General features: G+C 35.7%; 1 protein-coding gene across 1 annotated transcript in view; it reads right to left on the reverse strand.

Annotated features, from left to right (window-relative positions):
• Positions 1 to 13,022, reverse strand: part of COPB1 (COPI coat complex subunit beta 1) — a 32,179-nt gene extending 19,157 nt beyond the window's left edge. The window contains exons 1-8 of the mRNA XM_082659212.1: positions 12,919 to 13,022; positions 12,069 to 12,220; positions 8,886 to 9,115; positions 8,294 to 8,463; positions 6,794 to 6,908; positions 5,515 to 5,607; positions 3,366 to 3,503; positions 913 to 1,032 (exon numbers count right to left, since the gene is read on the reverse strand). Coding sequence (XP_082515338.1) covers positions 913 to 1,032; positions 3,366 to 3,503; positions 5,515 to 5,607; positions 6,794 to 6,908; positions 8,294 to 8,463; positions 8,886 to 9,115; positions 12,069 to 12,159 — 957 coding nt within the window. The 5' untranslated portion in view covers positions 12,160 to 12,220; positions 12,919 to 13,022. The remainder of the gene's footprint in view (positions 1 to 912; positions 1,033 to 3,365; positions 3,504 to 5,514; positions 5,608 to 6,793; positions 6,909 to 8,293; positions 8,464 to 8,885; positions 9,116 to 12,068; positions 12,221 to 12,918) is intronic.
• Positions 13,023 to 14,998: the final 1,976 nt, after the last annotated feature.

Raw genomic sequence — 14,998 nt, forward strand, 5'->3', positions numbered from 1 at the left:
TCTGGGAAAACTGGATAATATTAAGAAATTATTAACAATTTTGTTAAGTGTGATAATGTTATTTTGGCTCTGCAGGAAACTGTAATATTTTAAAGAAGGATACTTAAAAATCTATAGCAAGTAAGTATTTTTAAATATAGCAAAACAAAATATTTTACTTCTTTAATACTTTCTATTTTTAAAAATTTCTCTGATAAAAATATTCTATAAATTTTAAGAATGAATTAACTGTATAACCTTCACTTACATCTGCCAGCTGTTAATACCTTATTACATTTGCTTTGTCATACTCTCTCTACTCCTAAATGTTTTAGTGTATACTCAAGAAAAATTTCTTATATAACCACCGTAAAATTCTCAAATTCAGAGAACTTAACATTGATCACAATACTATTAAATAATACAGTCTATATTCACATTTCTCCAACTGTCCCAATAATGTCCTTTATAGCAAATTTTTTGTTGTTATTCTGATCCAGGATCATCATTGAATTTAGCTCTATTTGTACCATGGGGCTTTATTTTTATAACAATCATTCTCACAGATTAAATAGGTATGCTGATAATTTTCTAGAATCTAATCATCTTTATTCTCAGTTGGTATAATTATTTTCCAAGAAATGTAAATTATATTAAAATTAAAACAAATATATCTCTACTGCTAAGAACACCAAGTGTAGTACAAATAGAAAAGATAAAAGGTAACATATTAATTCATGTTAGAAATGATTTTTTATAACAAAGACAATATCCCAAAAGGCTATGGTGCTTCAAGAGTTACACCTTAGTTGACCAAAATTTAAACTGCCCAGTCTCCAAGCATGTAAGCTAACCAAGACAGTAAGTCTTAGGAATTATCTCAATTTGAAAAAAGATTTTATTGAGGATTTCTCTCTTTTAGAAAACACCTACCTGTAGTACTCGTTCATGAGCAGGATGTTCTTTCAATTCTATCAATCGATCCAGAACTATGAGCTTTACATTGTTGTCACTCTCCTTAATAATTAAATCAATGTAACACTGAGCAGCAGCCTATATGAAAAGAGAAATATATTTTAAGAACACATTCACCTACCTTAAACACAGAATCTGAAAATAAGAAACAAATAAAGCCTCCAAGAAACCAAGATACATTTACCACTACTGCACTAAAAGTTTATGCATTTTTCCCAGAGGAATGTGTCCCTCTATTTCCTAAGTTCTAACAAATTTCATTATTTTTTTCAAGGTTACAAAAAATCAGAAGCATCACAAATTAAAAGGATGAAAAGGGGCTGTTACAGGCAGAAACACTTGTTAACAGGCAAAAATTAAGGGCTGGGCCTCCCTGGTGGCGCAGTGGTTGGGAGTCCGCCTGCCGATGCAGGGGACACGGGTTCGTGCCTCGGTCCGGGAAGATCCCACATGCCGTGGAGTGGCTGGGCCCATGAGCCATGGCCACTGAGCCTGCACGTCCGGAGCCTGTGCTCCGCAACGGGAGAGGCCACAGCAGTAAGAGGCCCCCCAAAAATTAAGGGCTGAACCTAAGGAACAAGGGAGAAAAAAGCTGACAGAGAGTCCCAAATAGTTTAGCTATTGAGCATCTTTTAGTTTAGGTGCAAACTCTAACACACCTGCATTACGGTACCGAAAACTCAAGTATATAACGATGGCCCTGACTCATTAAAAGCAAAGGACAAAGGAGCAAACCTGAAAGAGCTCCCAATGACCAAAGCTAGAACAATTTGATCAACAAAATAAATAATAATATTGGATTATAATCCACAGAATAAAATATCCATATTGATATAAAGCAAGAAAGAAGGAAAGGAGAGAGGGAGGGAGGGAAGAAAGGATGAAGGAGAAGGGACAGCTCCTCCTTGCGGAAGAACTCCAAATAATACATGTAGAATAAGGGTAACAGAAAATCACCATTAGAATATCATAGTAGTAACTATTGTAGAAAAGATTCACTGATAGGTGCTAAAACTAGTTGGTGTAAGTCAGAGGAGAAATAGGATATTTGTACAGTTTAAAAGTATCTTCTCAAGATATTGATTGATTACAAAAGGAAAAATCACAACTCAACAGTGGAGAAATCTGGCAGACACCACCCTAACCAAACGATCAAGGTTAACATCACCAGTAAGACGATGTATCAGCATCATATACTCCTAGATATGATACACTGAGAATGGTGCATCACTTCTGTGGTATTTCCCCCTCGCCCAAAGGCATAACCTTAATCTGATTAGGAAAAAACACCAGACAAACCAAAATTAAGGGATATTTTACAAACAAACTGACCCAGTACTCTTCAAAAGTGTCAATGTCATGAAAAACAGGGAAGGGCTGAGGAACTGTCACAGACTGGAGGACGCTAACACATGATAACTAGATGCTACATGGGATCCTAAACTGGATCCTGGGACAGAAAATGATCTTTAGTGGAGAAACTAGTGAAATCTGAATAAAGTCTATAGTTTAGCTAACAATATTGTTCCAATGGTAATTTCTTAGTTTTGACAACTATACAATTGTTATACAAGACATGAATATTATGGGAAGCTGGGTGAAGGGTAATGGGAACTTCGTCCTAGTTTTGCAACTTTTCTCTACGTCTAAAATTATTTCAAAATAAAAAGTGAAAAGAATTTTTTAAGTATTGGTGGCGAAAGCAGTAAATTCTCCTATTTATACAATCTGGCTTTCTAGAACAGTTCATTCTATGAATATAGTAGGGGTTTTTCACATAGTCTTGATAGAGTAAACTAAAAAAGAGAAATATTTCATTATTGAAAATATTCACTGGAACATTTTTAGGGTCCATCCTTTAGGATCCAGCATCCATTTTCCTAGATTCGGTTTTTTTTTAGCGGGTATGTGGGCCTCTCACTGTGGTGGCCTCTCCCGTTGCGGAGCACAGGCTCTGGACGCGCAGGCTCAGCAGCCATGGCTCACGGGCCCAGCTGCTCCGCGGCATGTGGTATCTTCCCGGACCGGGGCACGAACCCGTGTCCCCTGCATCGGCAGGCGGACTCTCAAACACTGCGCCACCAGCGAAGCCCTAGATCTAGTTTTTAATGTAACTAAAGTATGGGTGGAGATCTTAAAATACGAGTGTCATTCTCCAGAAACCAGAAATACTGCTATTCTCTCTCTGTCTCTCTTGCTCTCTCCCTATATACATATGAAAGCAGAAAGAAAGAAAAGAAGGAAGGTCAGACTACATAGGAAATCAAATAATTTTCTAATATTTGTAGTTATTTCTATGCCATGTAATGCTGTGTAACCACACAGTAAACTGCAATGTCACTAAATCATAAGTGATAAGATAGTATATCTATCATCTAATTGGCACCCCCCCCCCCAAAAAAAAGCAGTACCTTGATTGCAGTAGGTGCACTAGAGAGTGTCACTAATGTTCCAGCGGCTTCATATTTTACAGCAGGGCTAGATGACTGTAGTAAGTTATAGATGCAGCGAATGAAACGAGCCCTTTCTGATGGATTAGCATGACAGACCTGGAGAAGAAAACATTTAGGTTTCAGTTGACTGCAGGAACACTTGCTTTCAAACAGATTTTTAAAATATATATCAGCTTATGGGATGCTAGTTTTCTTAATCTGAAAGCTAAGAATAGTCTTATAAGGACACCTGAAGATGTCGGCCAATGTCAGATGAGACGCTGTGACACAACACTGGTAATTTCAGAAAGTAATAGGTTTTACTTCAAATAATTGTTATAGCTACTCAATCCATTTATTCATTCAATAATACTTTATGTTTCCACTCTTTCTATAAAGATTTTTAGATGGCTCATAATTAAAGATATGCGTACTATACACAAGTGAAATAGAAAGAGAAAATGTAAAGTAACAAAGAAAGGACAACACATTAACTAAGTACACTAATATGGGTACTGTAATAGGTATTAAATTTGGTACTACATTTTTATTCTGGATGTCACGTCAAAAAGGGAAACATGATGGATTATATAAATCTCAACAGCTGATAAAAGAAAAATACCAATTCTTAAATAAAGCAAGAAAGATAACCTCTTTTTCAAGTACTGCTACTTATTATTTGGGGCCATATTCAATGTTGGGAAGACAACTATAATTTTCTATCCCGTTCTAAATGCATCTCAATACCTTTACCTGTGAAGCAAATATTCCTTACTTTTTCTCTTTTGAAGTCAGTATTTATGTTAGATTTTCCTAAAATATATAGTCAAATCTCCATTACTCCAACATGACTCAAAACTTCTTCCCTCTTATAACCTGGATCCTACCAGACAAAGAAGTCACTGGATAGCAGAGAATCCCTATTTTTGAGACTCTCAGTGGTATCCCTAAACCATACACATGAATTATATTTATATATATTACACATATTATATTTATATATTTATAGTTCTGGTTTCATCTTAAATGCCAGTTCCAAATGACTGCGTACCCTGTGTTGAAAGGGGCCTCTTTCCTGCAGAAGCAAAGAGGCTGTAATGAGTGAGAGTGTATGCTAGGGGTATTCTGTCCATGCCACCCTATTCAATAAAAGTCATTCCTAACAAATATTTTTGTTGGCCTCCAATGGTATCAATAGCAAAACTGGATGTTATTGCATCTTTTATTTTCTCAGATCGTTTAAGATGCAATCAATTCTTTCAAAGGATGTATCAAATTAAAATGTTGCCAATAGAGTACTTCATTTTAAAATCCAAATCTCTAATCTAGTTTTAAACTTTCTGTGAGTCAATGGCTTACAATGTCATATTAACATATTTAAAGTCTTTCTATTCTCTTTTACAAACAGGAACAAAAAAATACTTAAGACTTTTTTTTGGTTTGTTTTTAGATTTCCAAAGTAGTCTTGTGTGGGGACTGCCCTGGTGGTCCAGTGGGTAAGACTCCATGTTCTCAGTTCAGGGGGCCAGGGTTCGATCCCTGGTCGGGGAACTAGATTCCACATGCATGCCGCAACTAAGAGTTCACATGCCGCAACTAAGAGTCTGCATGCAGCAACTAAGAAGTCCCCATGTCACAGCTAAGAGTCCACATGTCGCAACTAAGAGAGTCCACATGCTGCAACTAAGAAGTCCATGTCACAACTAAGAAGTCCGTGTGCCGCAACTAAGAAGTCCGTGTGCCGCAACTAAAGATCCCACATGCTGCAACTAAGACCTGGTGCAGCCAAAAAAAAAAAGTAGTCTGGTGTGTATTCAAGAAAAGATCTTGACTTTTATTTCAAAGCCTAATTCATAATCTATTCAGTGACTTAGCAGTACACAACAATTTCTTTGCAGCTGTATTGGGTCAAACCACGAGTTTTCATAGAATTCTTTATGGAGGTTTAGAAAGAACGGAAATATTTGGAAAATATGATAAAACAAAGGGGGTGGGGAAGACTTTAATAGGCCATGATATGAAATATTTCTACTGTTAAAACATATTATCCTAGCAATTAAGCAGCATCCCAGAGACTACTTAACCTTATCTCAAACTCTTAATTTTGCCCATTATAGATTAGTCTTACCTTATAAATTAGTTCAACAATAACCAACTGAAGAATGTCTCCAAATGTCTGAACTTGATCAATACAAGTACTTAGGTAATCCAAAGCTCGATCCTGAAAAAATAACAATATATTTATCAAACTCAACCTCATTCAATAAAAGGACTTAATGAACTTTAAAAAATATATACAAATAAATCTAAAACAAATGAGGAAATGAGGGCAAAGGAAAATTAATCGAAGGACAAAAATGAAGGTTAACACATAATGTAAAAGTCAAATATATTTTCTAGAAATGGGCCACAAATCTAGGGTCTGAATTTTCTAGCAGCTAAACTAAGTAGAAAGACATTATGTATTACATGATTCTGGGTATCCACACAATCAAAACAAACCAACTGCTTATGAGCACAGTTACTCCTATTTCTGAGACCCAAAAGAAAAATCTCATTGATTCTCACACACTGAACACTGTGATAGAGAGAACTATGGCCTCAACAACAGCTCTACAGTAAAAGTATCGACAAATTTTATTGAACTATTTCTGATTATGTCCCTTCATGCAGGTAAACAGCAATAACATAGGTCAATAAAACCAACTCTAGAGAACGACAAACACTGTGGCCCAAATAAGCAGCTTTCTTATAATCTTGTTTACAAAGATAAAATGATAGCATCTAGATTTCAGAGGAATGGATAGATTCCATGCTTTCCAGTCTTCATGCATATTTTGATAATAAATACTGGATGGTAAAAATTCCGAGATTAGATCCCACCAAGGTATGCAGAGTCACTGCTAACCAGCAGAAGAATAAACTTTAATTACCAGCGGATCTGGATGTACAGCTGACATTTACTTATGAAGTTTGAAAAGCCTAACAAAGACATATCTACATTGAAGTCCACCCTCTTTTGAAGCTATGGCTCAGGATAGACCCCACACTATTTTTCTCCATTAAACAATTTTAGATCTATACTGAAAGAAGGAAAAATAAAGCCCCAAAGCAGAGTGCCACAGCACATGGCCATAATAATTTCAGTCTGGAAGAACTGTAAAGTGGCTGCTATTAAATGCTTCTCTGATGTTTAAAGAGTATATACTTAAGCAATATTCCACAGAAGGAATTTTTTTAAATTCTATTTTTATATAAATTAAGTTAAAAAATCTAAAAAAGTCAAAATATACAAATCACATGTACTATAAACAAAATTATTGACTAAAAACTTGATTAGGTCTCTGAAATATCTTTAATTCTCATTTAAATACAGTGATAAAAGTATTTTTTAAAAAGTACTTCACCTGATCGGCATGAATAAGCATCATAAATGCATTTCTTTTGCAACTTGCATCCTTCTCATTCACCAGAAAATCATGTATCAGTTCAGGAGCATCAGGTATAAGATGTTCAAAATTTCTTGAAATAAAACAGGTAATATCCATATTTAATAAAAGCTACTTTGTTATTTTAGTAACTCTCTGGACACTACCAAAATTAACCTTTATCAAACCTTATAACACTATCCATTTTTTTGCTTTTCAAAACTTTAAATCAATTAGAAAATTTTGGGTATGAATCAGAAGCTTACATCTTCATCTATTAAGTTATCAAATTATATGTTTTCTAAGTTAATACAGAAAAAGCTGATTTATCCAACATGCTACCTATCAACTGAATAGCTCTCACAATTCTCTTTCATATACTTTAGGGATATAATGCTGATGCTCATCAGCATCGGCAGGCGGACTCTCAACCACTGCACCACCAGGGAAGCCCCACAGTCATTTTTGTTTCACCTACATCTCTACTTGCTTCCTCTCCTCCCATATTATTCTTAAGCAAATCCCACACCTCGTTAACACTTCTTCTGTAAATATATCAGTATGCTTCTCTAAAATTAAGGACTCTTTCTTTTTTAAACTAATATTAATATCATTATCATATCTTAAAAACTGTAACAATTCCTTACTATCATCATATAGAAAGTGTTCAAATTTCTAACTGTCTTATGTCCTAATTTTTGTGTGTATACTGTAGTTTAAATTCTGAAATTTGTGTAGTCTGTATGGTAACTTTCAAAGAACTCTACATTATTAACCAGAATACCACTTTTCCTAACAGACAACAAAATCTAATGTAACAGTAAAAGAACTGTGAAATTACTTAACAATCAACTATTAAAGCACAAAGATATTTATATAAATTACATTCTAATTCTAAATAAATTGACACCAGTGACTGTAAAAACCAAGCATTCCAGCCTCATCTAACTCATTCTTTTAAAGTCCAAACTTTAAAACTGCCTTTTTAGAATGGCTTTTAAAGTCCAAAATCTTCAGCTTTCTAAGGACAGGAATCAGCTGAGAATTGCAACCCTTCCTATTAAAAAAAGTTCCCTCCTTAAGGCTTCTAAGTGTAAAAAGACCCACATTCCACAAAAAGAGAATTCTAAAATAAGGTCAAAATCTCAAAGCTATGGGCTAAGCAAGTTAATAAATTAATTAATTGGGCTGGAGTACTAAAATTGAGAATGACAGGTAGTGTCATAAACTGGAAAGTGTACAACCTGTTTAAAGGGGGCCATATTCACTTCCAGCAGATTGTCATTATGCAGAAACCAGGACCCAGTGTTGCCAGCTCTTTCAACTTTTCAACGTTAACAACTTAATGATAATAAAGAAAAAATGTTCAGCCTAATCAAAACATATCTGCAAGCTACATACAATCTGCAAGGAACCACTTTGGAACTTCCAGTCCGAACAGTCCTCACAGAACTAAGCCAAAGGAAGACCTTTATTTACCTATAGATAGTATAGATGGCCAAAACAGCATTTCTTCTAACATAGCTGTGTCGATGCTCCAAACAAGCACGGATAGCTGGCATTAAAGGTTCCAGCAATTCTGCCTCTTTCAATTTGCAAAGAAAACGAAGAGTAGATCCTCGAATAAATTCATTAGGATGTTGAAGGTCCTGATATAAAATTTTAAATATGAAATGTTGAGTCCCAACATTTTACAAAAAACCCACAATTTTTAAATACAAAATTTTCCAATAAAAAAGTCAGAAAGTAGGTTTGAGGAAAAAGACCTAGATTATTACACAATTTCTATCACATTCCTGTTGATTAAAGCAAGTTTTACTTATCACATCAATGTTTTATATTCTATGTGTCATTGTTTTTTATTAATAACATATAAAATGCATGGAAAGTGTCTGAAAAAAGTAACAATAAAACTTTTCACAGTAACTTTTTACAACTTCAGTTCCAAATATCTACAACCTACATCTTACCCAAGATTTAATTTTAAAAATTAAAACAAAGCCCATTCCACCAATTTTACAATTATTTAAAAATCAAAGCAGTATTTGGAAATAATCATGGTTTGGTTTACCTTTCTATATGCATCACATACAAGGATCATTTCGTGTAAAAGTCTCCCATCTGGAGTTGTTTTAGGAACAATTTCCCAAAATACCAGAAGTAATTTTTTGATGGTGTGATCCTGAAGAGGCAGCACAAAGCGAATGATAGTCATCAGAAGTCCAGGAAGCTTTTCACCATTTAGAATCATAATGATTACTTTCTTCAAAGCTTCAGTCTTTGACTTCACATCTCCTTTTTCTGATTCAAAAATTCCAAAAATAAAAGCACAATTATTTCAAAAGAAAATTTCTCAGATAATTTTAAAAGCAATTACAAAATACAACATTTTCTCACATTATCAGTGGCAATGGTAACAAAGGTACTAACCCAAGTGACAAGGGTTTTCCACCTGGCTTTGACAAAAACAAGCTGTACCACTTTATACAAGTCATTCATCTCTGAACCTCATGATTCTTTACACATAATATAAAGGCACTGGATTAGATCTTTGGTCCCAAACCAATGGAGTTAATGCAGAAGCCGTGAATCTACAGGTGCACCAAATAATGTACTGGATTAGTAACCATTATTTACAATAAAGGATGATGCATTTAAGATAAAATGCTAGTTTACTGTTACTTAACCTAAAAATATTTGCTATATGTTATGCAAAACAATCTATAATTTCACATCGTTATTACTGCATACTAAAGAATTTATGGTAAAAATCTTTTGGATCCAAAATTCGAAGACAGAAATATGAGACAAGCACACTCTACTACAATTGTTTAGATCATAAAAATAAACAAAATCTGGGAGAGGGAAGGATGAAGAGGGGTGATAAAAGTCTTTAATAATCAAGAGGAAAACAAGAGAACTAGAAGTAAATTTTCAACAGTTAGAACATACGTGGCTATAAGAATAGTTCCTGTTGTCGCCAAAGAGAAAAGAGACTGTGAATGACTAACTGGTAGAGTTATAGGAAGGATTTAAGGCTCAGAAGAATCGTACTAGGTAAATCAAAAGCTCTTTCTAGCCCCCAAAAGCTATATATCTATTACCAACTTGGTATGCTATCTTAACATGTTAAATAGAGAATATCCTCAGGTATTTGGACTGAGAACACAGTGAGGGTTATTGCCAAATTTATCCCGTAAGGGTCAGTATTTTTGTTTAAAACTGACTAACTTCTCAAGCATCTTTCCATGCTTCAGAGTATTACAACTCCTGCCACACATGAAAAAATTGTGTGCCATATCAAATCAAGAAATGAACTAATGTAAAAGGATGAATAAGTACCAATCTGGGCAAACCTTCAGTTTTTAAGTCATGAGGATGACAAAAACAAAGCATCAGGAGAGGACAGTACTACAAAACTACAAAATAAGACAGATTAGGCAAAGTTCTAAGTGGCTAAAGTTGTATTCACTGAGTCTAAACAGGTTTTCCTCTCTTTGTCCCAAAGCTTCCTTTGTGAATATAAAAAAAATTTTTTTTTTTACCTAATCTGTTTGATCGTGTAAAGGACACAAAGTCCACAAGACAATACCCTATCACTATAATGCTGATGGCTTCTTTTGTTCCAGTTTTGGGCTACTTTTCATGAATTAGCAAATCTAAAAAGTTTAGCAGGATAAAAATCCACTTGTAACTAAAGGTTAAAAAGTTTTAAAAGTTTATTAAGCTTTTATTTTGTAAAAAATCAACACCATTTATTTCAAGTTCCCCTAACCCCAATTTCCATTTATTCTAACAATTCAAACTGAGGTGAAGAATGCTTCTTTCCACGTACTCAAAATTTTCAGAACTTCTTTTCCTGTGTGAACACTATCAAAAACATAGAAATTTTCAAATATCAATTCAATTCACCAAAATATACTCCAAGGAATGTATAGTCATCAGGGCTCACATCCAGTGATTAAAGGTAAAGGGTAGTTAAAGCAACTCACTATTTCACCAAACAAAAGTATTTGTTACTCAAGTTGGAAACTACTCCTAAACTTTTTCTCATCTCAACTCTTTTGCGATAAAGTAAAAAATATACAAAAAATTCAAGACTACTTATTTATTTATTTGGTAGGTGGCAGGTAGTTAAGAGTACTTTTACAGTTAAGGACAAGTTTTGTTCCAACAATAAACAGCAATAAAGTTTACCAGCAGTAAACTTAAGTATTCTGGGGGTTTAAAAATTAAAACTTTTAAATTATGAGAAAAAAATAGTACTGAAAGTTTATTCATTAATTTGTATTCCATTCTACTATCTAACATGAACATGAAAAAAAAAAGAAAATACAGTACAGGTGGCTTTTGTAAACTAAGGATATCAGTTTAAATGCCATAAAAAAACATTTCTTTTTCCTTCTCTAAAAACAGACCTCAATAGAAACATAGTACTGAGTAACCTAAATCAGGAGGTATTCCATTACTGCTGATTAAGAGGTGGGAATATGCAAGTAAAACATCATCTCCTTTCAAACTGCAAACTATCTTTTAAAAGATACTCTCAAGGTTTGAAGCATTATTTTCTCTCTAATCTGTTTTAAACAGTAGTTATCAGTTTAAGTTAAACTTATTTTTAGCAGTTCAGTCAAACAAGAATCATTATCTTGGAATATGCATTACCTAAAAAAAATTTTTGACAGAATCATTCACAAAAAGGAGATACAGTATACACTTCTAAAATTCAGAAATATAGTTTTTGTTTTCTTCTTTGTATAAATGCTTTAAAAATGAAAAGCTTAAATCTTTCTGAAAAATATACATATATCCCAGTGTTGACTTACTTGTTCAACAGGGAGTGAACCCAAAGAACAAAGTTCTTTTGGTTTTACAAGCTAAGTAATATGAAGTTAAGTGCACAAAGGAATTAAAACATTCAAATACACATTCTCAACCTGTTATCTACAGAGAACTGCCTGCTACATTTAAACACGACATTACATTATTTTGAAGAATAGTTAAAAACTAAACCATTACATTTCTTTAGCCCCACCCCACCATGTTATAAACTAAACTGAGATGTTTTATTTGTAAAAACCAATATTGCAGGACTAAAGGTAACACATTTTCATTTTTAATAAGACAAAGTTCTATTGAAGAGATCCTAAGAAAAAATTAAGACAAAAATTAAGCATTTCTAATTATAAAGGAACTTGCAAAGCAAATGAGCTTTTTATTTTCATTTCATTTTCAAAGTATTATCAAAGTTTACCTAGATCATTTTTTAAGCTAATTTCAGAAGGTGGTTCTGAATCCATTGGCACGTTAATTAACGTATAGCATACGTTCTCAGCAGCCGTCATGGTTTCCGGTTATAGCCTACTCTCGATACAAGATTTAAAGATAACGGATGCCAAAAAAAACCTAGAAAAATAAATACAAGGATATCATCACAAGCGAAAAGACAAAACAAAAGCAAAAAAAGAACCAGTAACTATCGTGATCTTTCTTGTCTTTAGTTCAGTTTGGCTTATGAATTTTAAAGTATTAGAAGAGGAGGATCAATCTACGTTATGTTTCATAAAAATAAATCTTGATATATTAAAAAACACACACTTGTCAGCCTTGGCCTAAGGTATATTATCTCCCACCGCACGATCCCGTCCCGGGTTCAGAATGCTGTACTGCAGAACTAAAGCCCACAATACAGTGACAGTCCCCCAGCCCCCCAGCCCATCGCGATATAAAAGTGATTTTTAAACATAATACACAATCTGAAATTCTGAAGTTAAAAGAGCCCGTGCACGAATACTCTGCTGAAACCTTAAAGAGCTTTAATGCGTTCATCCGTGGGACACTTCCCCGTCCCTTCCCTCCTGCAAAGCAAGCCCCGGCCCGAAATGGCGAGCCCCGGGGCCCTGGGTCGGAGAAGACCCCCGGCCAGTACGCAGGCCGAGATGAGGCGTCCCGCCCAGAGCCTTCCAGTCCCGCGTTCCACTTCGCCAGGCCCGGACGCTAGCGGCCTAGTCGCTCCCCTTCCGAAGCTTCCCGCTAGAGCGCGTTCCTCCGCCTCTGCCCAGTCCAGGACGACTCTCCGAGATTAGGGGCTTGCGGCCCGCTACCTGACTCCAAGGCGCAGCGGCTGGGGAAACCGCGGGACCGTGTCCTCCGGCTCCAACCCGAAGCAGCGGCGGCTGACCAGCAAAGTCCTAGGCTGACGTGGAAGGGGGTGGGGAACCGACCCAAGCCGCAGCCACCTTAGCCCCTACGGCAACTCAGAGAGGACACGCATCTCCGCCCTGCGTCTGCGCGGTGCGAGTACGTCGTAAGCATTTCTAATTCTAAAAGAACTTCAAGTCTCTTCCACTTCTCAAGCCCTCGGCCGCTTTAGGCCAAAGAGGGAACTGGGAAACACATACTTAAGTTCTCCCTGCAAGCTTGGGTTAAGAGTTGAGGTTATTTAAACGCTACTTAGAAATTGTATTTTCTTCCAGAAACGGAAACAACCAAGGAGAAGAAGTGTTTGGACAGAAAGTAAAAACATTTTACAGGGCTCTGTGGCCCACTGGCAAAGAACGCTAGACTGGGAGCTGGAATCCCTTATCTAGCATACCCACTAATAAACTGGGAAAGTAGCTAAAGACAATTTGAGAAAGTAATTTCAGTTCTTCTAATAAGAGACACTGCATTATATGAAGATCCATTTCAATTCTTAACGCTGTAGTCTGAATCTCAGCCTCTGCAGTTAGGCTGGAGTTGCTTGAACATCACAGTCGCACTGATATGATTTCTGGTCCTTATTTAGTATCGGTCCCTTTCAGGATCCTTTACAAGCACCTAGATTAAATTTTTTTAATCCTTAAAGGGAGACTAACAGTCACTGTTTTAAAAGGATTTCACCTGTCTCCAAAGACCTAATTGTTACAGCTACGATCAGTCATAGTACCTGCGGTTTTGTCCATTTAAGGTTCCACGTACCCCCCTCCCCCAAAGACGGTTTTCTGGCCAATTAGTAATCAAGTTTTTTTAGAAACCTTAAGCAAAATACTGTGAATACAAGGAGCTCTGACAAAACCCGACCTTATTAACAGGCTCATCTCAATTAGGGAGATAGAACACAAATAGTGCTTCATCTATCTAGAATCCAGTTATTTTGAGATTTCTTCTTTCTGGAACCATCAAGCAAAAAATAAATTCTTTGAGAACGCAAAATATATCGCAAAGTCCATGTGCTCCTCAAATCCTGTACATTCATTTTATTAAAACTATTTTTCGTGAGATAATTGTAAAAATGACGTTAATACAGATATTCCATCTTCACCTAGTTTCTTCCAATGGTAAAAAAAAATCTTCCATAATTATAGTACAATATCAAATCCAGGAAACTGACATTGATACAATTCACTCCTCATTCAGATTTTACCAGTTTCACATGCAATTTTACCATGTTTAGATTTGTATGATCACCACTGGTCAAGATATAGAATAATTCCATTACAAAGCTCCCTCCTGCTATCCTTTTAATTTTTATTGGAGTATAGTTGCTTTACAATGTTGTGTTAGTTTCTTGCTGTATAGCAAAGTGAATCAGTCATACATATATCTACTTTTTTTAGATTTCCTTCCCTGCTATTCTTTTATAGTCACAGCCACTTCCCTCTTTAACCCCTGGCTACTACTACCCTGCTCCCCATCATTATAATTTTGTCACTTCAAGGATGTAATATAAATGAATTATAGAATATAACCTTTTTTTGTTTGTTTGTTTGTTTGTTTTTGCAGTACGCGGGCCTCTCACTGTTGTGGTCTGTCCCGTTGCAGAGCACAGGCTTTGGATGCGCAGGCTCACCGGCTATGGCTCACGGGCCCAGCCGCTTCCTGGCATGTGGGATCTTCCAGGACCGGGGCACGAACCCGTGTCCCCTGCATCGGCAGGCGGACTCTAAACCACTGTGCCACCAGGGAAGCCCTAGAATATAACCTTTTGAGTTTGACTTTTTTCTTTTTTCACTCAGTGCAATTCCCTTGAGATCAACCCAAGGTATGTGTACAAGAAGTTCTTCCATGTCTATCTTCATTTTTAATATGGAATTTTCACAAATGCAGTTATCTGGTTCCCAAGCCCACTTATCAAGAAGTGACAATCTATCAGCATGAAAAGAGGACCCAAAAGGCATAAAAACTAGACTTAGCAATAAGAAA

The sequence above is a fragment of the Grampus griseus genome (genome assembly GCF_964374135.1).
Source record: "Grampus griseus genome assembly, chromosome: 8".
In the NCBI taxonomy this organism is placed as follows: Eukaryota; Metazoa; Chordata; class Mammalia; order Artiodactyla; family Delphinidae; genus Grampus; species Grampus griseus.